At 35.5% G+C, this 27627-nt stretch overlaps 1 protein-coding gene across 1 annotated transcript; it reads right to left on the minus strand.

Annotated features, from left to right (window-relative positions):
* Nucleotides 1-568: 568 nt before the first annotated feature.
* Nucleotides 569-27627, minus strand: LOC131641227 (uncharacterized). Its single transcript, XM_058911530.1, has 4 exons — nt 27099-27627; nt 24873-27031; nt 16518-17114; nt 569-856 (listed from the first exon to the last, which is right to left on the minus strand). Exons 1-4 carry the CDS (start codon nt 27625-27627, stop codon nt 569-571), a joined length of 3573 nt encoding a protein of 1190 aa, XP_058767513.1.

Here is a 27627-nt window from a genome sequence, read left to right on the forward strand (position 1 = left end):
TGGGTATATGTGCCAATCGATTGGACAATTAAAAAAATCCAAAATATTCTGACAATTCCTGATTCATCTGGCATGTCTCTAAAATTTTTTTGGTTGTTTTATTTGAGAAATAGAGGATTTAAAGCATGTTTTAGTGTGTGCGAGTGTGTGTGTGTGTGTATGATTTAGCCATACTACTTTACAAGAATGCCTTTGTGTTTTTACAACACATTGATTACTCAAACGCGACTGGGCGAGCTTTCATGCTTTCTCTCTTTCATACTTTGAAGCTTTAAGACTTTGTCGAATAAACCAATCATATAATCACTTGCTTGAATCTTCTTGGATATGAGGCTTAAGATATCTTCAAGTTTAATTCCATCGTCGGAGGATAGAGATTGTAAAATTACCCTAGTTCATCTGCTTGATACAAAGGAAAAGCTTTGAACAAAATTTGTCTTGTGTTGTGCATACCGCTTGCATCTTCACAAGTTTTCATCAGTGAAACCAACACTAATTTGTCATCAAGTTGTAATCATCAAATGCACATCATAAAAATAAAAGTATGATAACCTTTAGCTTTGATCACTTATTGACTGGCCTGCAAAACATGATTCCGTAGAACGTTGTTAAGAGTAACATCTATATGGGAGCTCTCAGTGTTGAGATTAATTGTTGGAGGGTTGAAAGTCGCTTCAGGTTCCTGGGTAGCTTTAATATTCTCATGAGGATCATATACACCACCAACTAGGTCAGAAATGGAAGTGGAAATATGATTAATTTCCTTCTTTAAAGTCTTGCACGTAAACTCCTTATGCTTGACGAGAGGACTAACAACTTCGGACTTACCATCAACATTCTCTCCAATCAATATGACCTTCATACAAACACCATTAGAATTCCTAAAAGAAACATCCTTTTTGAGGAATTTTTTCTTTGAAATATTCTTAGGAAATTTCTTAATAGAGCTCCTAACCTTCTTGACCACCCCTTGCGAAATTCTCAGAATGCTCCCATATTTCGGAAATGCATTTCCGAAATCACTTTTTTCTGAAAAAAAGGGTGATTTCGGAAGTACACTTCCGAAAACACCCCTTTTTTGGGTTATCGGAAATGCATTTCCGAAAACACCTTTTTTTTTGGGAGGGGGTGTCTTCGGATATACACTTCCGAATTTTTTTTGGGAGGGGGGTGTTTCGGATATACACTTCCGATTTTTTTTTTGGGAGGGGGTGTTTCGGATATACACTTCCGAAATATTCCAAGACCAAATTGGTCTTGGAATGTTTCGGATATACACTATCATTAATAGGTATAAAATCAAGATGAATCAATACAACTAATAGGTATAAAATTTCCTAAACAATTTTAAAGTTAAAAATTATTTGACTAATTTATATAAATCAAAAACATCTTAATTTCATAAGTAAATTTTGAATTATTTAAAATTAAGTATAATATATAAATATAAATATAATATATATTATAAATTAAAACACTCATTGTTTTAATTTTTATAATTATTATATAAATGTATAAATATATATATATAATTAATATATAATAATTATTATATAAATATATAATAATTTTTATAAATATATAATAATTATTATAATTATTATATAAATATATAAATTAAAACACTCATTTTTTTAATTATTTTTGTAAATATATAAATATATAATAATTATTATTAATATAAATATATTAATAAAAAATTATAACTCATTTTGTAAGTGAAATTATTTTAATTATTTTAATTAAAATTATTTTAAATTTTAAAATATGAATCAAAATAGAAATATATAATAATTATTATTCATAATTCATAAATTATATCAAAATATATAATAATTATTATTCATTAATCATAAATTATATCAAATTTATGATAATTGAATTAATTAATATCCTAAAATTAATTTTTGGGATTTTTTTGGATTTTTTTTTGTTGTTTCGGAGATGCATCTCCGAATTAGTCAAAATCCCAATTTTTGGGATTTTTTCGGAAATGCACTTCCGAAGTCTGGAAAAATTTAGAAAAAAAAATATTTCGGAAATGCATTTCTGAAGCGGGGTAAAATGGAGTTTTCGCTGGGGTCACCCCATAGGAAGGTGGGTAAAGAAAAAATCATATTCTTATCCTAGTCATACGTGTTCGGCCCTTGTCCGCCATGTTGTTCTAGAGATTCATAGAGTTCTCATAGAAAGATGGAATGTTAGAGTACGATTTGAGTAATGGAAGTGAAAGATAAAAAATGGGATCTTTTTTAATATATATAAATCGAGCCTTTTTGTGTTGGTATGAAGGATATAAGTGACAGTATTTTTGATAAAAGTGGGCTGATAAGAAATCCATTGGGCCCACCTATTTTTCAGCCATACGTGTACTAATTGCAATAAATTAATAATACAAAGACCTAAAGTTGATCAAATATTTTCATATTAAATAGCGTCAAGAGCTTTTGTGAATATGTCAGTCAGTTGTTTTTCTATTCGAACATGCTCAAGAGTGGTTTTCTTTTTTTCAACTAGTTCTCTGATGTAATGATAATGAATACCTATATATTTGGTTCTGTTGTGTTGGACATTGTATGTTATACTATCTTCTTTGAGCATTTGTTCCTTCCACAATAGTTGAGTGAAACTACTTCGAACAACAATATACTCTACTTCTGGAGTTGAAATCGACACACGATTTTGAATTTTTACTGAATAAAGAGGTTAAATTGTGTCCTGGAAAGAAAATTTACCAAATGATGTTTTTCTATCTTCAGCATTGTCTGTCTGGTCAACATCACAATATCCAATCAGATAAGTTGTATAAAGGAGCACAAAATTCTATAATTAGATGTGCCTCTTAACCTAATTAGGATGACAAATCTTAGGACTGACTTGATAGCAAGAAGAAGCACCAATTAAAAAGTGATGTTGTGACAAATGACAGTGACATAAAAGAGATTACCAATCAATAATTACTCATTGTTCATCCTTTGATAACTTGATATGACTGACAGCCGGAGTACATTTATATTGATCATTCTCCATTCAAATTTTCTTCACAAAGTTCTTAGTATATTTGCTTTGGGAAAAAATATCATCTTTCATTCAATTTACTTGGAACCTTAAAAAATAGGTAAGCTCGCCAACCATACTAAACATGAGCATAAATTTTACTCCGTTCATTTATGAACTTAGGATCTTTAACAAAACAATCATTAGTGAAGAATACTCGTGTAAACAAAACCATTTCTTTAAATAAATTATTAAAACTTTATAAATATGCTTAAAAATATAAAAAAACACACACATGCACATGCATGCGTGCGTGCACACACGCCTTCCAGTTTAACCTACTATTTTTGGTGGACCGATGTTTTTGGCTCTCTACCTTAAGAAAAAGGGATGAGGGGGGCAGATTTTGCCCACGAGATTTTTCTAAAAAATTTTGTGTACATAGAATCAAAATTGGATAGTGAATTGAGGAGCTAAATACACTATTTTTTTTCTTTCTCTTTATTGATAAAAAAATTGAATGTTTCAAGATTATATAAATATAATCTTACAATTTTATTTCATCCTTCCCTAACTAGATTTCTTTCCATTTATTTCATCAGCCTCGCTGGAAAAAAAAGACTAGAAGTTGATAAAGTAATAATTCATGACTTATTAAGGAATAAATTTCTAAATTCCAAATTGATTACTTATCTGTGGTTTTTCTTCTTTTGTATGTTAGACTTCGGGCTCATTGTCTTGCATTATACATCATTATACTTGTAGCTTGCACTCTCCTTTAAAATGTAAGGAGCTTTCGCTGCCTGTTTTAGCATAATGACCAACTCCTTTTGTTTTCTTTTTCAATTCTGAAGTATGACTAACCACATGATTTTTTTTTTTTTTAGAATATAAGAGCATTGCTATGTTGAAGCTACTTCATGTTATTGGATCTCCTTCAAGTCCAAGCCATTTTACTATTCTTGTTTGATCAATTCCCTGGTCTGCAGACGAATACTGTGACACATTGCACAAATTCTTCCCATATTACCATGCATCATATATTTGTCTCACCAAATGATTTAAAAATCTGACAAATACAAGAAGTTAAAGGTGTGCTTATCTTACCTTTTTATGGGTTTTTTTCTTCTATTTTTAGTTCATCATCGTATTGTTTTTTATTTTTGTCAAAGTAACAAGGTTTTAAATAAAAAGAGAAAGGAAATATTAAGAACTTAAAATATGACATTGATGTAATAACATCTAGACAGTTAAAATAGAAATAACATGGATCATAAGATCCTACAAAGTTCCTGTAAAAAAATCCTATATAAAATCTTATTTCATTTTTGTACAATATGTAAAAAAAATAAAAATTGGCGTGTCGACCCGACAACCACCCAACTCATTAATAAATGTGTGGATTTGATTTTTAAGTTCGGATGCTGAAGTAGGTCCACTTTTCCATTTTTAAAGACGCTCACACACTCATATGCACGCACACACGCGGATATATTAACTTTAAATATTTAAAATAATATGTTTGATAGGGTAGAGTTAGCTTTCGCTAGACCCAATTAGGAATCCGTTTATTTTGGTTTTTTTTTTTTTTAAATGATTTTTATAACACAATTTTGTGTAAAAAAATGTATAAAGAAACTAAAAGCTTAAAATAAAATTTAGGTTTGAATGATTATTCTTAAAATTTTATTTTAAATATTTTATTATTTTATTTTATTGAAGTTATTTTTGAAAATCAAAGTTTTAAAAAATTACCTAATTTTGAAGTTATTTCAAATAATTTTTCATAAAAATAATTTTTGAGATACAATTGTTTTAAAAATTGCGATTTCGACTTTATTTTGATCTTTAAATGTATCTTTACGCTATAGTATGTCAAAATTAGTCTTTCATTTTAGAAAAAATAAATATAAAAATTTATATTATTTTAAAAAAACAATTTTATAAAATCTACTTTTAAAATATAAAAAAAAAATCCAATTTTAAACAACTTAATCAAATAGACCCTAAATGATAGGACTAAATGTTGTGACAAAATTTTAAAAATAAAATTTAAATTATTTATAGAGACAAAAATATATTTAACGCTAAAAGATATATAATAAGTAAAAAAACTATTTATATTGCAATTTATAGAGACAAAAATATAGGAACTAAAATCTTATTTTACCATTATATTTAGTTTTGTATATGCCTTTATATGTGTATAATAAGGAAAAAAATCTAGGCTTAATTGCAACTTTGGTCTTCTTATTTTGTTTTTTTTTTAATTTTAGCCTCCCCATTTTTAAAATCACGATTTTGGTCCCCTTTTGAGTTTTCTATTGAAAAAGATATAGGAATAGGGATTAATTTTGCAGAAAAAAGCAAAATAGGGGGACGAAAATTGCACAGAAAACTTAAAAATGGAACTAAAATAGTGATTTTTAAAATAGAGAGATCAAAATCAAGAAAAAGACAAAATAGGGTGACTAAAATTGCAATTAAGCCAAAAATCTATTTATATTGCAATTTTTACTACCAAAAAAAACTCAAATTTGTCAGGTGAAAAGTATCCCGCAAATGTAAATATCACCCTGCAACACAACAGTTACGAGGTGATCTTCCCACCCTGCAAAAACGTTAGTCACAACTTTTTGCAAGGGAATTTACACCCTGCAAACACGCTTTTCTAGAGTTGCAAACAACTTCGTTTCTTGTGACAGCTTCGTTCAGAACAGGTGCACAGTTGAGTCAGAGCAGTGATAACAGTGACTTGCGGGGTGAAATTCACCTAACAATATTGAAGGATAGAAAAACACTTAGAAAGGGGGGGTTTGAATAAGTGTAGCTTTAAAAACTTGATCGATAAAAATAAATTGCACAGTTATTTTTATCCTGGTTCGTTGTTAACTAAACTACTCCAGTCCACCCCCGCAGAGATGATTTACCTCAACTGAGGATTTAATCCACTAATCGCACGGATTACAATGGTTCTCCACTTAGTCAGCAACTAAGTCTTCCAGAGTCTTCTGATCACACACTGATCACTCCAGGAACAACTGCTTAGATACCCTCTAAGACTTTCTAGAGTATTCTGATCCACACGATCACTCTAGTTACAACCTGCTTAGATAACCTCTAAGACTTCCTAGAGTATTCTGATCCACACGATCACTCTAGTTCCTTACAACTTAATGTAATCAATTCTAAGAGTATTACAATTGCTTCTTAAAAGCTATAATCACAAACTGTGATATTTCTCTTAACGTTTAAGCTTATTCTCACTAATATATTACAACAGCAATGTAGTGAGCTTTGATGAAGATGAAGATTCTGAGCTTTGAGTATAACAGAGTTTCAGCAAGTTAATATGAGTTGTTTTGTTCAGAATCGTTAACCTTGCTTCTCATCAGAACTTCATATATATAGGCGTTGGAGAAGATGACCGTTGAGTGCATTTAATGCTTTGCGTGTTCCGTACAGCATCGCATTTAATGTTATACGCTTTTGTCAACTACCTCGAGCCTTGTTCACGCTGTGTCTACTGACGTTGCCTTTAATAGCTTCTAACGTTCCTTTTGTCAGTCAGCGTAGCCTGCCACTTGTACTTCCTTCTGATCTGATGTTTGTGAATACAACGTTTGAATATCATCAGAGTCAAACAGCTTGGTGCAAAGCATCTTCTGATCTTCTGACCTTGAAGTGCTTCTGAGCGTGATACCATCAGAACTTCAGTGCTTCTGATCTCATGTTCTTCTGATGCTTCCATAGACCCATGTTCTGATTCTGCTTCGACCATCTTCTGATGTCTTGCCAGACCATGTTCTGATGTTGCATGCTGAACCCTTTGAGACAAAGCTTCTGAGCGCTGAATTATGCATACTCTTTATATATTTCCTGAAAAGGAAATTGCATTGGATTAGAGTACCATATTATCTTAAGCAAAATTCATATTATTGTTATCATCAAAACTAAGATAATTGATCAGAACAAATCTTGTTCTAACAATCTCCCCCTTTTTGATGATGACAAAAACATATATAAATGATATGAATTTGCGATCAGAAAGAGCAGACGGCAAAAGACAAATTACACAGCTATAGCATAAGCATGTGAATATGTCTCCCCCTGAGATTAACAATCTCCCCCTGAGATAAATAATCTCCCCCTGAAATAAATACTCGAAGAACTTTAATAAAAGACTTCCCTGATTATTTCGGTAGAGACGATCACATAAGCTTCTGTCTTCAGAGAATTCATAGCTTCTGACTTCTACTTCCATTGGACAGCTTCAGAACTTGAATTTCTTTAGATCCCTAGAACACTCATAGCTTCTGATTCCTGCTTCCATTTAGGACAGCTTCAGAACTTGAGTTTTCTGGATCTTTAGAACATTCACAGCTTCTGATTTCTGCTTCCCTCGGATAGCTTAGAGCTTTGAATTTCTACCAACATCACTTCATGCTAGATTTGTATCAGAACATTGTTGAATGTACCAGAGCATCATCAGAGCATCTCTACATCCTGAAATGTTACAAAACAAAAACTAAACGACAAAAGTCAGCATGAACGAGTCAGAACATAAAATGTATATTAGAACACATGATATGTATCAGAGCCATATAGGCTAAAATAATGTATCAGAGCGAATAGAATTTTGTCAGAGCAGATAGACAAATTTTGGATCAAATTCTATTATCAGAAATTCTGATCATTCTTCTTTCTTGCTTCTGATTTCTGAAGCTTGACAGCACTCAGCTTGCTTCAGTTTCCATAAGCTTATTCTTTTAAAACCATAAGAAGCGTTATTCTGTAAAATTTTACAGAATAACGCTTCTTATGGTTTTTCTTCTTGTGTGCTTTGAAGATTCTCTTCACTTCTTTATACCTGCAAAACACTTAAACCATATAGAACTTGCAGTTCTTGTTAGTGAATGTGTGGGAGCTTTACCCAGCAACTGATAGATTAATCAAATCATTTATCATTTATCTTCTCCCCCTTTTTGTCATAACATCAAAAAGAATATTTCAAAAGATTCAGATGTATAAAACGACAAATAAAATCACTGGAATGTAAAAACAAAGAAACTTTTCATTGATAATCAAAAGATATTACATGAGGTTCTTATGTTTAACAAGATGAGAAACATTCCTAGCAAATACATAAAAAGTCATCCCAAGAGGAAATGACTACAAAAATTAAAAACAAAACCCTAGCAAGACACATTCTGTGTCAACCCATCAAGAATCCCTGTGGTCTTCTTGTCTTTCCAGACTAGAACCTCCACTGTAGGAGAGATTCAAGAGACCAAAGAGAAAGAGAGGGACAGTTCACAGACAGAGAACTGCTGTTGCAAACGGGGCTTTCTCTTAACATAGAAGTTAAGAATATCATTCTTAACCTCTTCCCATAATTCAAGAAAGTCTTCTGTCTTTGGGTGAACGTTGATAACAACATCAAAGAAGAGGTCTGACTTGAGAGGTATTAGGAGAGCCATCCCGAGATATGCATAGATCTGCCGCCTTTGAGTCATAGATCTTCAACAGGCTTAGAGCATGATTACGAGATCCCGACAAAGGATTCAAGATGAACGCTAGGTTTGAACTAGGATTTTTTAAAGAAAGAAAAACTTTGTTTGAGCAAGAGAAAAAAAACAGGAGAGAGAGAGAGAGAGAGAAAACTTGATGAGGAATGCAAAGGAACGGAGGATTTAAATAGACAAAAAAAATGAAAAAGTACAATAAAGAAAATGGTGAAAAACAATTAATGATACATGACAAGACGGGAGAGAGATTTTGACAAAAAATAAGATACGCACAGTTACCTATGGTCGGCGTCCCTTCAACTGCACGCGCGCTTATCCATGAACAGTAAAGACAGGTTTACCATCCGAGATAAAACCTTACAGCTGTTTTGCTTTAAAAGAGGTTCTGAATCAACTTAGACAATGAAACGTTAGTAATAACCGAATCATAATTTCTAAAAGATTTCAATCAGAACTTCTGATTAAAAAATAATCCACTTTCATTTCAGAAGATACTCATACATAAGAACTTCTCATCTTCTCATTCTGGGCATAAATCCATACTGATGTTCTTCAGAATGAACTTAAACCTATCTTCAGCCAGGGGTTTTGTAAAGATATCAGCCCATTGATGGTCTGTATCCACAAAGTTTAAAGATAGAACACCCTTCTGAACATAGTCCCTTATGAAATGATGTTTAATCTCAATATGTTTAGCTTTTGAATGAAGAATAGGATTCTTAGATAAACATATAGCAGAAGTATTATCACAGAATATAGGAATGTTACTCTCATATATCTGATAATCTTCTAGCTGACTCTTCATCCAGAGCATCTGTGTACTGCAACCAGCAGCAGCGACATATTCTGCTTCTGTTGTTGAAAGAGCAATAGTTGCTTGCTTCTTGCTATACCAGGAGATCAAATGACTTCCAAGAAATTGGCAACTTCCTGAAGTACTCTTTCTTTCAATTCTGTCTCCAGCATAGTCAGCATCGCAGAATCCTACTAAGTTGTATTCTTTAGATTTTCTGTAAACTAAGCCAACATTAGTAGTACCTTTCAGATACCTTAGAATTCTCTTAACAGCAGTTAAATGAGATTCTCTAGGATCTGATTGGAATCTAGCACACAAACAAACACTGAACAGAATGTCAGGTCTAGAAGCAGTCAAATATAGAAGAGATCCAATCATACCTCTGTATAACTTCTGATCTACCTTCTTACTTACCTCATCCTTACCTAGGATGCATGTTGGATGCATAGGAGTTTTGGCTTCTTTGCAGTCTAGAAGATTAAACTTCTTCAGAAGTTCCTTCACATACTTGGTTTGGTGAACATACGTTCCTTCTGATGTTTGATTTATTTGTATTCCAAGGAAATACTTGAGTTCTCCCATCATGCTCATTTCAAACTCAGCCTGCATAGACTCAGCAAACTCCTTTCCAAGTGTAGCATTAGATGTTCCAAAAATAATATCATCTACATATATTTGACAAATTAAAATATCCCTTTTAAAGGTTTTACAAAAGAGAGTAGTGTCCACTTTTCCTCTAGTGAAACCATTATCCAGAAGGAAAGAACTTAAGCGTTCATACCAAACTCTGGGAGCTTGTTTCAATCCATACAACGATTTCTTTAGTTTAAAAACATGATTAGGAGACATAGAGTCTTCAAAACCAGGAGGTTGATGGACATAAACTTCTTCATCTATATAACCATTTAAGAAGGCACTCTTAACATCCATCTGATAGAGAGTGATGTTATGTTGAGTGGCAAATGAAATTAATAGACGAATAGATTCTAACCTGGCCACTGGTGCAAAGGTTTCTGTATAGTCAATCCCTTCTTGCTGACTGTAACCCTGAGCCACCAGTCTGGCTTTATTCCTTACCACTTCACCTTTCTCACTGAGCTTGTTTCTGAAGACCTATTTTGTACCGATTATATTGAATCCATCTGGTCTAGGAACAAGATCCCAAACATCATTCCTTGTAAACTGATTCAGTTCTTCTTGCATAGCAATTATCCAGTCTGGATCTTCTAGAGCATGATCAACAGAAGTTGGCTCGATCAAAGATACAAGACCTAATTGACAGTCTGCATTGTTCTTAAGGAATGCTCTTGTTCTGATTGGATCATCCTTCTTTCCAAGAATGACATCTTCTGAATGACCAGAGATGAGTCTGGGTGATCTTCTGACAGATGGTTCTTCAGAAATGCTTAGATTCTCCAGAGAAGCTGATACTTGATCTTCAGATTCTTTGCTTCTGAGAAGCTCTGCTTCTGATGCGTTGCTTCTTGGCTCAACAACTTCTGATACATCAATATCACAATCTGCAAAATTATCAAACTGCTTTGGTTTTTCAGAACCAAGCTTATCATCAAACCTGATATTGATTGATTCTTCTACAATCAATGTTTCAGTATTGTATACTCTGTAGCCTTTTGAGCGTTCAGAATATCCAAGAAGGAAGCATTTTTGTGCTTTGGAATCAAACTTACCAAGATGATCTTTAGTGTTCAGAATAAAGCATACACATCCAAAAGGATGGAAATATGAAATGTTGGGCTTTATATTCTTCCACAATTCATAAGGAGTCTTATTTAGAATAGGTCTGATAGAGATTCTATTCTGAATATAGCATGCAGTGTTTATTGCTTCTGCCCAGAAATGCTTAGCCATATTGGTTTCATTGATCATGGTTCTGGCCATTTCTTGCAGAGTCCTATTCTTTCGTTCTACAACTCCATTTTGCTGTGGAGTTCTAGGACAAGAGAAATCATGGGCAATACCATTTTCTTTGAAGAATTCTTCAAAGAATCTGTTCTCAAATTCACCACCATGATCACTTCTAACCTTTATGATTTTACACTCTTTTTCAGATTGAATCTGAATGCAGAAATCAAAGAACACTGAATGAGACTCATCCTTGTGTTTCAAGAATTTTACCCATGTCCAGCGGCTATAATCATCTACGATGACTAATCCATATTTCTTCCCTCTGACAGATGCTGTTTTGACTGGGCCAAACAGATCAATGTGCAGGAGTTCTAATGGCCTTGAGGTAGAAACAACATTCTTGGACTTGAATGCAGGTTTGGAGAACTTGCCCTTCTGACATGCTTCACAAAGAGCATCTGATTTGAATTTCAGATTAGGGAGTCCTCTGACAAGATCCAGTTTGTTAATCTGAGAAATCTTTCTCAAACTAGCATGACCTAATCTTCTGTGCCAGACCCACTGCTCTTCAGAAACAGACATAAGACAAGTCACCTTCTGACTCATAAGATCTTGCAGATCTGTCTTATAAATGTTGTTCTTCCTCTTGCCGGTAAATAGGATTGAGCCATCCTTCTGATTTACAGCCTTGCAAGACTTTTGATTAAAGATTATATCATAACCATTGTCACTCAATTGACTGATAGATAAGAGGTTATGTGTTAATCCTTCTACAAGAAGTACATTTGAAATGGAAGGAGAGTTACCAGACTTTATAGTTCCAGAGCCAATTATCTTGCCCTTCTGATCTCCTCCAAACTTGACTTCTCCTCCAGACTTAAGCACCAGGTCTTGGAACATAGACCTTCTTCCTGTCATGTGTCGTGAGCATCCAGAGTCCAGGTACCACGACATGTTGTGCTTTGTCCTTTTTGCAGCCAAGGATATCTGCAATAGGAATAATCTTATCCTTAGGTACCCACATTTTCTTGGGTCCTTTCTTGTTAGATTTTCTCAAATTCTGATTGAACTTGGGTTTAACATTGTAAGCAATAGGAGGAACAGCATGATAATTCTTAATGTGAGTTTCATGATATTTCCTAGGTTGTGTCACATGCTTCTTAGTGTGTGTAATGTGAAAACTTTGAGCATGTGAAGTGTGCCTAATATCATGTGAGTGGCCATACTTGAACTGATCATACAATGGCTTGTATGTGATTTTCATCTTATCAACAGGTTCAAGTTTGTATGGGGTTTCACCCTCAAAACCAATGCCGACTCTTTTGTTTCCAGACACAGCATATATCATAGAAGCTAGCTGACTTCTGCCAATACTTCTAGATAAGAACTTCCTGAAACTTAAATCATATTCTTTCAGAATATGGTTTAGACTAGGAGTGGATTTTTCTGAATCAGAAGGAGATCCAACATTATTGGATAATTTTAACAGTTTTTCTTTTAATTCAGAATTCTCCAACTCAAGCTTCTTTGTTTCAAATTCAAATAGCTTTTTCAGCTTTTTGTATTTGAGACTAATCTGAGACTTGAATTCCAGAAGTTCTGTTAGACTGGAAACTAACTCATCTCTAGTAAGTTCAGAAAATACCTCTTCAGAATCTGATTCTGATGTAGATTCTGATCCGTCATCTTCTGTCGCCATCAGCGCACAGTTAGCCTGCTCATCTTCAGAGTCTGAATCATCTTCTGACTCATCCCAGGTTGCCATAAGACCTTTCTTCTTATGAAACTTCTTCTTGGGATTTTCTTTCAGAAGTTTTGGACATTCATTCTTGAAGTGTCCAGGCTCATTGCATTCATAGCACATGACCTTCTTCTTGTCAAATCTTCTGTCATCAGAAGATTCTCCACGTTCAAATTTCTTTGAAATTCTGACGCCTCTGAACTTCCTTTGCTTGTTCTTCCAGAGTTGATTTAGCCTTCTGGAGATCAAGGACAGTTCATCTTCTTCTTCGGATTCTGATTCTTCAGGATCTTCTTCTCTAGCCTGAAAAGCGTTAGTGCATTTCTTGATATTGGATTTTAATGCAATATACTTACCTTTCTAGCCTGAAAAGCGTTAGTGCATTTCTTGATATTGGATTTTAATGCAATATACTTACCTTTCTTTTGAGGCTCGTTTGCATCCAGTTCAATTTCATGACTCCTCAGGGCACTGATCAGCTCTTCCAAAGAGACTTCATTTAGATTCTTCGCAATCTTAAATGCAGTCACCATAGGACCCCATCTTCTGGGTAAGCTTATGATGATCTTCTTTACGTGATCAGCCTTGGTGTATCCCTTGTCAAGAACTCTCAATCCAGCAGTAAGAGTTTGAAATCTTGAAAACATCTTTTCAATGTCTTCATCATCCTCCATCTTGATGGCTTCATACTTCTGGATTAAAGCGAGAGCTTTAGTCTCCTTGACTTGAGCATTTCCTTCATGAGTCATTTTCAAGGACTCATATATGTCATAGGCCGTTTCCCTGTTAGATATCTTCTCATACTCAGCATGAGAGATAGCATTCAGCAAAACAGTTCTGCATTTATGATGATTCCTGAAAAGCTTCTTCTGATCATCACTCATTTCTTGCCTTGTTAGCTTTACGCCACTGGCTTTTACCGGATGTTTGTAACCATCCATCAGAAGATCCCATAGATCACCATCTAGACCAAGAAAGTAACTTTCCAGTTTATCTTTCCAGTATTCAAAGTTTTCACCATCAAATACCGGCGGTCTAGTATAACCATTGTTACCGTTGTGTTGCTCAGCAGAGCCAGATGTAGATGTAGACTTTGCAGTTTCATCAGCCGTCTTTTACTGAAGCGTTTTTCTCTTCCCGGATCTTTTCTAAACACAGTTAAGTGCTTGCACCTTAGAACCGGCGCTCTGATGCCAATTGAAGGATAGAAAAACACTTAGAAAGGGGGGGTTTGAATAAGTGTAGCTTTAAAAACTTGACCGATAAAAATAAATTGCACAGTTATTTTTATCCTGGTTCGTTGTTAACTAAACTACTCCAATCCACCCCCGCAGAGATGATTTACCTCAACTGAGGATTTAATCCACTAATCGCACGGATTACAATGGTTCTCCACTTAGTCAGCAACTAAGTCTTCCAGAGTCTTCTGATCACACACTGATCACTCCAGGAACAACTGCTTAGATACCCTCTAAGACTTTCTAGAGTATTCTGATCCACACGATCACTCTAGTTACAACCTGCTTAGATAACCTCTAAGACTTCCTAGAGTATTCTGATCCACACGATCACTCTAGTTCCTTACAACTTAATGTAATCAATTCTAAGAGTATTACAATTGCTTCTTAAAAGCTATAATCACAAACTGTGATATTTCTCTTAACGTTTAAGCTTATTCTCACTAATATATTACAACAGCAATGTAGTGAGCTTTGATGAAGATGAAGATTCTGAGCTTTGAGTATAACAGAGTTTCAGCAAGTTAATATGAGTTATTTTGTTCAGAATCGTTAACCTTGCTTCTCATCAGAACTTCATATATATAGGCGTTGGAGAAGATGACCGTTGAGTGCATTTAATGCTTTGCGTGTTCCGTACAGCATCGCATTTAATGTTATACGCTTTTGTCAACTACCTCGAGCCTTGTTCACGCTGTGTCTACTGACGTTGCCTTTAATAGCTTCTAACGTTCCTTTTGTCAGTCAGCGTAGCCTGCCACTTGTACTTCCTTCTGATCTGATGTTTGTGAATACAACGTTTGAATATCATCAGAGTCAAACAGCTTGGTGCAAAGCATCTTCTGATCTTCTGACCTTGAAGTGCTTCTGAGCGTGATACCATCAGAACTTCAGCGCTTCTGATCTCATGTTCTTCTGATGCTTCCATAGACCCATGTTCTGATTCTGCTTCGACCATCTTCTGATGTCTTGCCAGACCATGTTCTGATGTTGCATGCTGAACCCTTTGAGACAAAGCTTCTGAGCGCTGAATTATGCATACTCTTTATATATTTCCTGAAAAGGAAATTGCATTGGATTAGAGTACCATATTATCTTAAGCAAAATTCATATTATTGTTATCATCAAAACTAAGATAATTGATCAGAACAAATCTTGTTCTAACAAATATTTGAATATTCAAAAACCTGCAGGATGAACTTCACCTGCCAAATATTTTGAGATACCATGTATTAAACCTCGTAAATTATAACGTTGATAATCAAAAAAATTATATTTTTCTAAATATTAAAATTAATATTTAGAATAATTTAAATATATAATAAATAATTTAAATTAAAAAATTTTAAAAATGCAAATTTATAATTAATTCTAAATATTTAAATTCATACTTAATATAAAGATATTCATACTTAATATAGAAATTCATAATTAATCTAAAATATTTAAATTTAAAATGATATTCAGTCAGGATGTGAGACGTCCGTGTTATTTTTCGTTTTCTTCATCATTCTCGTCTACCACTCCTTGGTTACCAACCGCTCCAAATTCACCACCACTATATTATTGTTGAAATAGTTGTTGCATTTGTTGTTGCATTTGTTGTTGTATTTGTTGTTGCACTTGTTCTTGTGTAAGCATTATTTGCTCTTGTGAAAATCTCAATGCTTCCTCCAACTCCATTTGTTTATTTCTCAATGTTTAATTTTTACGTGCTGCTTCACTTTGAGCCAATTGTCTAATTGTTTCAGTAATTCCAGGTGTTAATGTCAGAGGACGTGAAAACCCTTCCCCGTCTGCAATTCTCCTAAATAAAGAACACCTAAACATTTCTCTTTCCCAGTAACTAAATTCTAAAAATTATAAAATTACTTGGAAGTTTCCCTCATTAGAAGTTCTTATTTGAACATTCAAATCAAATCTTTCAAAAAGAGAAACTTCCAAAAGTATTGAAAAAAACTTCGAAGAAAAATATTTAAATCAGAAATATTGAATATGATAACTTCTAATTTCCATATTTAAACTCTAAATATTATATAGTGAAAAATACAAAACTCAGTCTAATCTTTTAGAACTTTGGTTATTTTTGAGATAAAGTGTTTTTAGAAGAAAAATATTAAAATTTTAATTTTAAATCTTTAGAGGTATTTTAGTATGTTCATATAATTTAGAGATATAGGTCTCTATTTCATTTAACAAAAATATTTGGGCTAAGAGATATTAAAGACTAGTACAAGTCCAATGACTTTTTTTTTTGACGGGGAAAATTAACTCATTTCATTAATAATAATATTCTGAATACATGTTGGAATATCATAGAAATTATGAAAACTAGCCATAAATGGAGCCACCCGTGCAAGAGCGTGAGCAACTTCATTAGCTTGTCTTCTAACGAACTTAACATGAGAGTTCCTAAAGAAGAGGGCCATCAACCGGTTACATTCTCCCGTAATAGCTCCTAGATCCGAGTCATTAGGTCTCGGAGAGGTCACACTATCCACAACCCGCTTAGCATCTAATTCAAAATCCATATTGTCGTACCCCATATCATGGACCCAGTTAACGGCTTTCAGAAGGCCTAGAGCCTCGCCAATAACAACATCGGTGCAAGGAGAGAACCATTCCGTCCGAGCTACAATGAAATTACCCAATTCATCTCTAATACAGGCACCAAAACCAACCTTATTATGAGAAAAAGCGGCGTCAATATTGCACTTAAATCTGCCCCTCTGCGGTTTTTCCCATCTGATAATAGCTGGCAGTGAATTAATAATCTCATTGTTGAGGCGATATTTCTTAGCTTCTTTCCAATCTGTCAACAACTGATTTGCCCGCTGACAGATGAGCGTCGGAGAGTCTTCCACCTGATTCCAAACCTGATTATTTCTCCCTTTCCAGATACTCCATAAGGTAACTGAGAAAATCGCTTTTTGGTCTTGATTGGAAACCTGCAAAAAGGAGAAAATTACAGACGCAAATAACTCTCCATTACTACTAATCCGCTGCAACAAAGGCCACAAACCCACTCTTATCCAACACTCTATACTTTTAGAACACTGGATGAATAGGTGATAACTATTCTCTTCGCCATCCCTACACACAACACAATTTGAGGGACAATTTGTAACACCCCTCTAATACCCCACGGCAATTATTCAAAATTCAATCAGAGTAAACATGCAAAGGGTGTCACAATTCGAAAATAAAAGAAAACACACGTTCGGCATATGTCATGCATTCACTGAAACATCTGAAATTATAACTCATTAGATAAAAATCATGTTTACACAGCGGAATCAAATCATCAAGTCAACATTACATCGTTAATGTATCAGACTTCAAATAAAATAAACAATAGAGTTATAATTGAAACTCAAAACATCGCGTCCCCAGTGTTACATCTATCAGAGCATGACACCGACACAACAACTAAACCGACTTATGAGCTAATCCTCACCAAGTCGAAAGCAGCTATCCTCAATATGAAAATGTCAACAGTAAGAGTGAGTCTCATCACAGTTAACAAATGTTATTGCATCTTAAATAACAACACATCATAGTTATATTATTCACCCAATTTCATCATACTCAGATTATCAGGAACATCCATCATTTACACAAACGTCAACAAAACACATCTTTCAAACAGACAATCATACTCATCATTAATTCAACAAAACACACAACCAACACGTCATCAATATTTATAACACTAGAATACTTCCAATCATGTTATAAAGGTATGCATATGTATGAACTGACACTATGCATGTGGTACCAAAATTCGTGAATCATATTCACAGGACTTCTCTCTGCGATACTGCCCTTCAATCGCTCACACCCCACATGGGCACACGATTAACCTCATCAAATGGGAATAACCCATGACCGATCCAACATCATCAAGATACGGCCCTGCCAGCACAGATTCCACACAATGGGAATCATGCCCTTCACTGATCCAACACACCCTTATGGATACAGTATCATCAATGAACATGAATGAATGCAACATATACAACATACTTATACCATCATCATCATCATCAACATCATCATCATTATCAAGTATGTTCATATATATTAACATCATTCAATCACAATCAATCATCATCATCAATAACAAGAACACACATGTATCCACATCATTCCAAAACAAATCAATCAACATCATACAATTCTCAACAATTCATCACATCATAATGTTTCTCAAAACAACATCTTATATTGTTACATTTCATCATATATGTCAACAATATATCATCCAATTAAACAAATCGTCACATAATTAATATTTCAACATAGCATGTATTTAACACATCTCATCACATACATGTAGAATACATCATTCACCAAGAAATAAAATCATATTTAAAAATAATTGGATTCACACCTCATTCCATCATTTAAACACGTAGACTATCTCGTAAGATTTATCGTGCTCGAAACGGCACTAAAAACGGACTTACGGTTCGAAAGTTACACATCATTTAACTTTTCCAAGAAAACAACTAACGCTACAGCACGCGGCGCAACCAAAGTTCGCGGCGCGACCTGAAGCACACAAACACGTTCGCGACGCCAACCTATGCACGCGGCGCGATGCGAGAAAACAAGTACGCCTTCGCGGCGCCAGCACTAGGACGCGGCGCGAACTGGCGATTTCACAGATTTTTGGGTCTGCGTCAGATCCTGCGATCTGACTCAATCTAAGTCCAAAACTGACTCTAAACGTCATATACAGGCAGTTAATCATCAATTGCATCATTATTCATCATCACACATCAAAACAACACATAATCAATCAATAACCCATGCAATTTTCATCAATTCATAACCTCCCTAAACCCGACATATAATTCAACTGACTCAACAACATCCCTAATCAATATTATTATCCAAGAATACGATAATAGATGATAAACGGAGAGTCCCCCCTTACCTTATCCAAGAGTTCTTGATTGGTCTCTCCCTCCATTGCTCCTCTTCACGTACCAGCTTTCCAATCCCTTATCTCCTCTGCTCTGCTTTTCACGTTCCTTTCTCTTATTCTCAATTCTTATTATTTTATAAAAATAAACTTTAATTGGAATAAGACCTTTACTAACATAACACCCCCTCATTCCTTAACATCACACATGGCCCAACACCATAAACCATCCTTTTCCAATTAAATCCCACAAACCACATATAATTCTAATTATTAATTAAATTTCTATTTAAATTAAAAATTAAAATATACGGGTGTTACAACTCTCCCCCACTAAAAGAGTTTTCGTCCTCGAAAACATACCTCAAATAACCAGCTCGTATAAGAGTCCTCCACCTGACTCTCCAGCTCCCAATTAACATTACCATCGGTCAATCCTCAAAATCCATCTGACATAACCAACAGGAAACGTGTCTCATACATTCAAATCCCAGTTCTTACGTCGCATTTGACCATCCAATAGTATATCACTCGCTATATCTCCAAAAGGTTAACAACAACAGAACATTAAGGTACAACCTATACAACACGCTCAACAACTGAGTAATACAATTACACAATCCATATTATGATCACACTTGATCAACAATGCAATAATGCATACCATCTACCAAACATACCAACCTAAGGCATACTCTTCCATCTGAGCGATAAAATAATACTTACACTTTTCACCAACCGCTTCCTTCAAGAAACTCAATAACAACATTCCTATACTATTGAATTCCAATTATCTGACTCCTCTTAAGTCACTCCAGCAATTATCCAACACGTTACATTCCGTTTTTTTTTTCCGCACTACTCTGATTACTCATCACAATCATCTATACCAAATAGATTTATGAGTTTCACCCGATTCCGACTGTCTTTACTCATTCGTCCAAGAATCATCCTTCATCATTCATGGTACCAATTTACCATTCAGTAATACTTACTCGCACTCAAAAACAAATTCCCGAGTTACTACATCTATTAAACATTTCGGCCATCGGAACGAGTGCACACAAGTAATTGTAATCACGCTCATTAGCCTCAATACGCCATTTCTTACAAAACAACTCAAATTGAGTTTCACTCTTTTCTAAGAATTAAATCAATTTCTCCCTTCATAAAGTATAATTCCTTATTGTATCTGGACTCTACAATAACCCCTTAACAACAACACAAAATTATTACAACGTCATTAGCATCAACTCTTCGTTTTAATTTCGCCGAATACATACTCGTTAACTACGTACAACCGTAATAACATATTCATCATCTCGACAATTATTCAAAAGAGTTATAATTCTTCGACACGACATCCTTACATCCACTGGATTCTAAATCCAACATATAGATCAAGACATATTCTCTATGTAGGCTTCCGACATATTAATTCCTTAGTTCCCGCGAGTAGTACTCATAACACTACTCTACATCACACTTTCGCTGTGCGACTCTGATTACCCGTCTTAAGTCATTATCCACCAGGTTGCACTCTTTCATTTTCACCTCTTCATAAGTTCTCACAACATAGTGAGTGATTATTCTCACGGCTTAGCATTCATCACATCTTAAACCTTTAAGGTAACAAACAAGCTCATCCCATCTATATGATTCCATCTACTACCAACAAGAGATTTAGGGTGATCAAGTCCTAAATTTGTCAATATTAGTTGAAAATCATATTTAAGCATAAACCGTCGTTACTACATAATGGTGTCCTTTCCGGGTTTGCACTCAAACTCATTAACATCGTCATTGTTCAATAATTCAATACGGTGTCCTTCTTCTAGAATATTCTCCCGAAGCTCAAAACATCAGGAACACAAATCCAATCACTCAACCTCATTATACTATTCTCGTTGATTCTGAATCCACCGCCTTTACCTTGGTAATTCAAAGTCAACTTATCGATCAACTCAACATCAGCTTTCTGACCTTCTCTAATCTCGTCAAGAGTACCACTAGTCATCTTTTAGCATACTCAACCTAACACTATTACGAGTTCCTTCACATACCAACTCAAGTCTCTAAATTGTCCAATTAAATCCAACTCATTCATCATTAGCACCGACATATTTAAAGACTTCCTACGCAACACAATAACACAACATTCATAACTCGTGGTTTTAATCCAAATTCCATGACATCCTTCACGTCCAAATATCATCCCACTCGGAATCTCAACAAAGTCTTCCTCACGTCAACAAATGTTAGAAATTCCCTACAATTCTTCTTTTATACTTATCGTTACCTTGCCATCGCAAATACGATTCCAAGGGTTCTAAAGTTTATTCCATCTTTACTACTAATTCACTCATTCACCAAAATCCATCGGTATTCAAATCATCTTTGTGACCGAACATCTCGTCGACTTATTCATCAACAACATGTTCTACTCCACGTCGTTTCTAATAATCGCGGTAGTAGGCATTCTTATTCGACAAGTTTCATGCTTCCTTAACCGGCTTCAGAACCTCTCCTCATAGGGTCACTCTACTGTATTTATAACTCTCCCATAAATTAGAACACAACCCCTCCTCCTTGTAGGTTCAAACGACACATTAATCCGACACTCGGAACTCAAGATATGAATTTTCCAATCATTGCCCGAAAAATGCAACACTGACATCATGCAGCGACACTCTATATGATATATACAAAACTCTTCAAATGCTATATTCAATTCTTAAAATTACTCCTCAACAAACCTTCTAATTATTCCTTCAATCCGTTCAACACTGACACTGACATCCCGTGCAGTACCAATAAACAAGTCTAGTTATAAGAACAAGAGCAACCGCAACTTCACCTCTTTCCAACGTCATCCTGTCTCAATTAAATATGTTACAGCTGCTGCAACTATTTTTATAACAAAGTTCATCTCGTTAGCTTTCCGACGCTTCAAACGGAACTCAATTCGGATGTCCAGAACTCCAGTTATGAATTTTCGAAGTTTCGCAGCTATTCAGCAATTTTTCTGCGTTTTGCTTACGAAAATCTCTCTCCAAAACTCATTCTCTTCAACTCTATCACATTCCAAACAGCCCCTTATCATATCTCTTCACTTCCAAACATTCTTATGACTTGAGCAACACATCCTTTCGCCGAAGTGCGATTTCTGGAACATTACGACAGCAATCTTCTATGCAAACTTGCAGCTGAATCTCTTCCGAGACGTAAAGCTACTCAACTGACAACTTCGCAACACACCAGCAGAGCTGACACATTGCAACTCTCTAATTTTCCCCCCTCCAAATAATCATCAATTACCTCTAATCATCTTCTTTCAAGATGTTCCAACTCAATTACCAGTCAAGTCTTAATTCCAAGTCACCTTCAATTCGGGAAACAACAAACTCCAACAACGCTCGCACTGTTGCCAACAACAGTCTACTGAATCAATCTTCTTACAACTGAAACATAACCGAGAAGCGAAGCTTCTCCCCCACTTGTTTCAATCCAACACCTGCAACAAACAACCAAGTACCGACAGTGATTCACTCACATGTCGCGTACCAAGGAATAAAATGCCGACAATATACAACTGTCGCGCAACTCAACTGACTCAACAATTGGCCGGACGGACCGACCTGCTCTGATACCACTATTGTAACACCCCTCTAATACCCCACGGCAATTATTCAAAATTCAATCAGAGTAAACATGCAAAGGGTGTCACAATTCGAAAATAAAAGAAAACACACGTTCGGCATATGTCATGCATTCACTGAAACATCTGAAATTATAACTCATTAGATAAAAATCATGTTTACACAGCGGAATCAAATCATCAAGTCAACATTACATCGTTAATGTATCAGACTTCAAATAAAATAAACAATAGAGTTATAATCGAAACTCAAAACATCGCGTCCCCAGTGTTACATCTATCAGAGCATGACACCGACACAACAACTAAACCGACTTATGAGCTAATCCTCACCAAGTCGAAAGCAGCTATCCTCAATCTGAAAATGTCAACAGTAAGAGTGAGTCTCATCACAGTTAACAAATGTTATTGCATCTTAAATAACAACACATCATAGTTATATTATTCACCCAATTTCATCATACTCAGATTATCAGGAACATCCATCATTTACACAAACGTCAACAAAACACATCTTTCAAACAGACAATCATACTCATCATTAATTCAACAAAACACACAACCAACACGTCATCAATATTTATAACACTAGAATACTTCCAATCATGTTATAAAGGTATGCATATGTATGAACTGACACTATGCATGTGGTACCAAAATCCGTGAATCATATTCACAGGACTTCTCTCTGCGATACTGCCCTTCAATCGCTCACACCCCACATGGGCACACGATTAACCTCATCAAATGGGAATAACCCATGACCGATCCAACATCATCAAGATACGGCCCTGCCAGCACAGATTCCACACAATGGGAATCATGCCCTTCACTGATCCAACACACCCTTATGGATACAGTATCATCAATGAACATGAATGAATGCAACATATACAACATACTTATACCATCATCATCATCATCAACATCATCATCATTATCAAGTATGTTCATATATATTAACATCATTCAATCACAATCAATCATCATCATCAATAACAAGAACACACATGTATCCACATCATTCCAAAACAAATCAATCAACATCATACAATTCTCAACAATTCATCACATCATAATGTTTCTCAAAACAACATCTTATATTGTTACATTTCATCATATATGTCAACAATATATCATCCAATTAAACAAATCATCACATGATTAATATTTCAACATAGCATGTATTTAACACATCTCATCACATACATGTAGAATACATCATTCACCAAGAAATAAAATCATATTTAAAAATAATTGGATTCACACCTCATTCCATCATTTAAACACGTAGACTATCTCGTAAGATTTATCGTGCTCGAAACGGCACTAAAAACGGACCTACGGTTCGAAAGTTACACATCATTTAACTTTTCCAAGAAAACAACTAACGCTATAGCATGTGGCGCAACCAAAGTTCGCGGCGCGACCTGAAGCACACAAACACGTTTGCGGCGCCAACCTATGCACGCGGCGCGATGCGAGAAAACAAGTACGCCTTCGCGGCGCCAGCACTAGGACGCGGCGCGAACTGGCGATTTCACAGATTTTCGGGTCTGCGTCAGATCCTGCGATCTGACTCAATCTGAGTCCAAAACTGACTCTAAACGTCATATACAGGCAGTTAATCATCAATTGCATCATTATTCATCATCACACATCAAAACAACACATAATCAATCAATAACCCATGCAATTTTCATCAATTCATAACCTCCCTAAACCCGACATATAATTCAATTGACTCAACAACATCCCTAATCAATATTATTATCCAAGAATACGATAATAGATGATAAACGGAGAGTCCCCCCTTACCTTAGCCAAGAGTTCTTGATTGGTCTCTCCCTCCATTGCTCCTCTTCACGTACCAGCTTTCCAATCCCTCATCTCCTCTTCTCTGCTTTTCACGTTCCTTTCTCTTATTCCCATTTCTTATTATTTTATAAAAATAAACTTTAATTGGAATAAGACCTTTACTAACATAACACCCCCTCATTCCTTAACATCACACATGGCCCAACACCATAAACCATCCTTTTCCAATTAAATCCCACAAACCACATATAATTCTAATTATTAATTAAATTTCTATTTAAATTAAAAATTAAAATATACGGGTGTTACACAATTAACACCTTTATCCAACAATCTCCTTCGAGTAGGCACACAGTCTCTACACAGACGCCACATAAAATTCTTAACTCTGGGTGGGGCCTTGATGTTCCATAACAAATTCCAGCTCTCCTTAATTCTTAGGTGAGAGGTATCAATAGCATCATTGATACAATACCTATAAGCACTTCGAACTGATAACTTACCATTGGACTCATGCTTCCATAACAATTTATCTTTATGAACCGCCGTAAAGAGAGGAGTGTTTTGTATCTTATGAGCTGACTCTTCTCCAACAAGCGCATTAATCAAACCATGGTTCCAGTCTTTACCATTGTGAGTCATCAAGTCTGAGACTTTAAGATTATCTACCACCATGTTATTCGGCCAAGGATTACTTAATGAAGACCCATCAGCCAACCAATAATGATCCCAAACCGAAATATTCTCTCCTGACCTTATACTCCATTTTAAACCTCCCTTAATCACAAACTTGGAACTCCAGATGCTACGCCACACATAACTTGGATTATGACCAATGTTAGAACTTAGATAGTCACTATTCGGAAAATACCTGGCTTTGTAGAGACGGGAAACCAGAGAATCTGTATTGGTCGTAAGTCTCCAAGCTTGCTTACTTAGCATAGCGAGATTAAAAGCATTCAAATTCTTGAAACCCATACCCCCATCAACTTTTGGCATAGATAGTCGGTCCCAGGAAAGCCAATGTATACCTTTGGCTCTATCTCTTTTATGACCCCACCAGAAGGAGTTCATCATCTTCTCGATCTCATCAATTAAGGAGGAGGGAATAAGGAACAAGCTCATAATATAAGTCGGAATAGATTGAAGAACAGATTTGATCATGGTTTCTCTCCCTGCTTGAGACAAACTTCTACTACTCCAAGAATTAATTTTCCTCCAAATTCTGTCTTTGATGAATCTAAGAGCTGATTTCCTACTTCTACCAATCATGGAAGGAATACCAAGATAGTTACCGGTACCCAGAACCTGTTGAACCCCTAAACACGTAGCCAACTCTTGCCGAGTATCAGAGTTTACAATCCTACTACAGTAAACTTCAGATTTTTGGAAGTTAATAGCTTGACCTGATGCTTCCTCATAAGTAGCAAGAATATCCTTCATGACATTAGTTTCTGCAGTATTAGCTCTGAAGAAGAGGAAACAATCATCGGCGATCAAAAGATGAGAAATAATTGAGGCATTTCTGCAAATTTTAACACCATGTATATCACCTCTATTTTGTGCTTTCCTGATAAGAGCGGTAAGACCTTCCGCACAAAGAATAAATAAATACGGAGATAAAGGATCTCCTTGCCTCAATCCACGCCCGGGGACTATCGGCCCGATCATGTTGCCATTCACATTCACTGAATATTCCACCGTACTAACGCAAAGCATGATCCACCCAACCCATTTTTGACAAAAACCCATAGTGATAAGGATATCCTTTAAGTAATCCCAGTCGATTCTATCGTAGGCTTTACTAATATCAAGCTTAAGAGCTATCTCTCCAACTCTACCTCTAGTTTTGGTCTTCATATGATGAATCACTTCAATAGCAGCCATAACATTATCCAGTATAGATCTTTCGGGTACAAAAGCTGACTGATTATCTGAGATGCATTTCCCTAAGATCTTCTTGAGTCGATTAGCAAGAACTTTCGCTATAACTTTATAAAGAACATTGCATAAAGCAATCGGGCGCCAATCCTTCATAGTGGTTTGGGTATCTCCTTTCGGAATGAAAGTGATGTTAGTCTTATTAAGACTTTGCGGAACAGAACCTGTTTCGAGCCAACCACACACAGCTTGAAATATATTAGTGCCACAAGTATCCCAAAAGTGATGATAAAAACCAGGATTAAAACCGTCGGGACCCGGACTCTTGTCAGCTTGCATCGAGAAAATAGCATCTCTAAATTCGTTCAATGAAAATCCAGCAGTAAGCATGTCATTGTCTTCTTCTGAAATTAAAGTATCAATAGCTTGTAGTACTCGATCCCGAGAGCTTGCTTTTTTTTGGAATAAATCATTGAAATAAGCACTAGCCACTTGACACATCCCTTCAGTAGACTCAATAACATCTCCATTCTCATTGACAAGAGACTTTATAGCATTTACTTTTTTTCTAACAGTAGCTGTGACATGAAAAAATTGAGTGTTGAGATCACCTTTCCAACTTTTTAGTAATTTCAGCATACTCACAGTAGTTCCAATTGTCACGCACAAATTCCGTAAAACCCGGTTCCGTAAGCCACGCATTCTCAAACTTGAAGGTCCTGGTTGAACTATGTTGTACCGTGGGAATACAAGTTAGCAGAACCAGAAAGTGATCTGAGGAGGCAGCAGTCAAGCACTCTAATTTCGCACCAGGGAAAGAATTGCTCCACTCCGAATTCATCATTGCTCTGTCTAATTTTTCTTCCACTGCTCTGGGAGTTCCAAGACTTTTGAACCAAGTAAAACAATACCCTTCTAACGGGATATCAATCAGACCCGCATCCTGAATCGCATGTCGAAATCCTGACATCATCCAATTCGGCCTTTCAATTCTACCTTTCTTTTCGTTGGAGAATAAGATATCGTTGAAGTCGCCGATGATACACCAAGGTAGATTGGAACTGTCAGCTAGATTACGGATTAAATTCCATGAGTCCCTTCTACGAGAGCTCTCGGGGAAGCCGTAGAAACCAGTAAGTCTCCAATTGCCTAGAATGGGATCTTCAACCAACAT

This window comes from Vicia villosa, unplaced genomic scaffold, assembly GCF_029867415.1.
Source record: "Vicia villosa cultivar HV-30 ecotype Madison, WI unplaced genomic scaffold, Vvil1.0 ctg.003588F_1_1, whole genome shotgun sequence".
In the NCBI taxonomy this organism is placed as follows: Eukaryota; Viridiplantae; Streptophyta; class Magnoliopsida; order Fabales; family Fabaceae; genus Vicia; species Vicia villosa.

Coding starts and splice junctions, on each gene's coding strand:
- LOC131641227 (XM_058911530.1), bottom strand. CDS start 27,627: ATGTTGGTTGAAGATCCCATTCTAGGCAATTGGAGACTTACTGGTTTC. Junction 27,032..27,098: donor GCGTGACAATTGGAACTACT/GTGAGTATGCTG, acceptor TTCATGTCACAG/CTACTGTTAGAAAAAAAGTA. Junction 857..16,517: donor TTGCTCACGCTCTTGCACGG/GTGGCTCCATTT, acceptor GTTTGTATGAAG/GTCATATTGATTGGAGAGAA.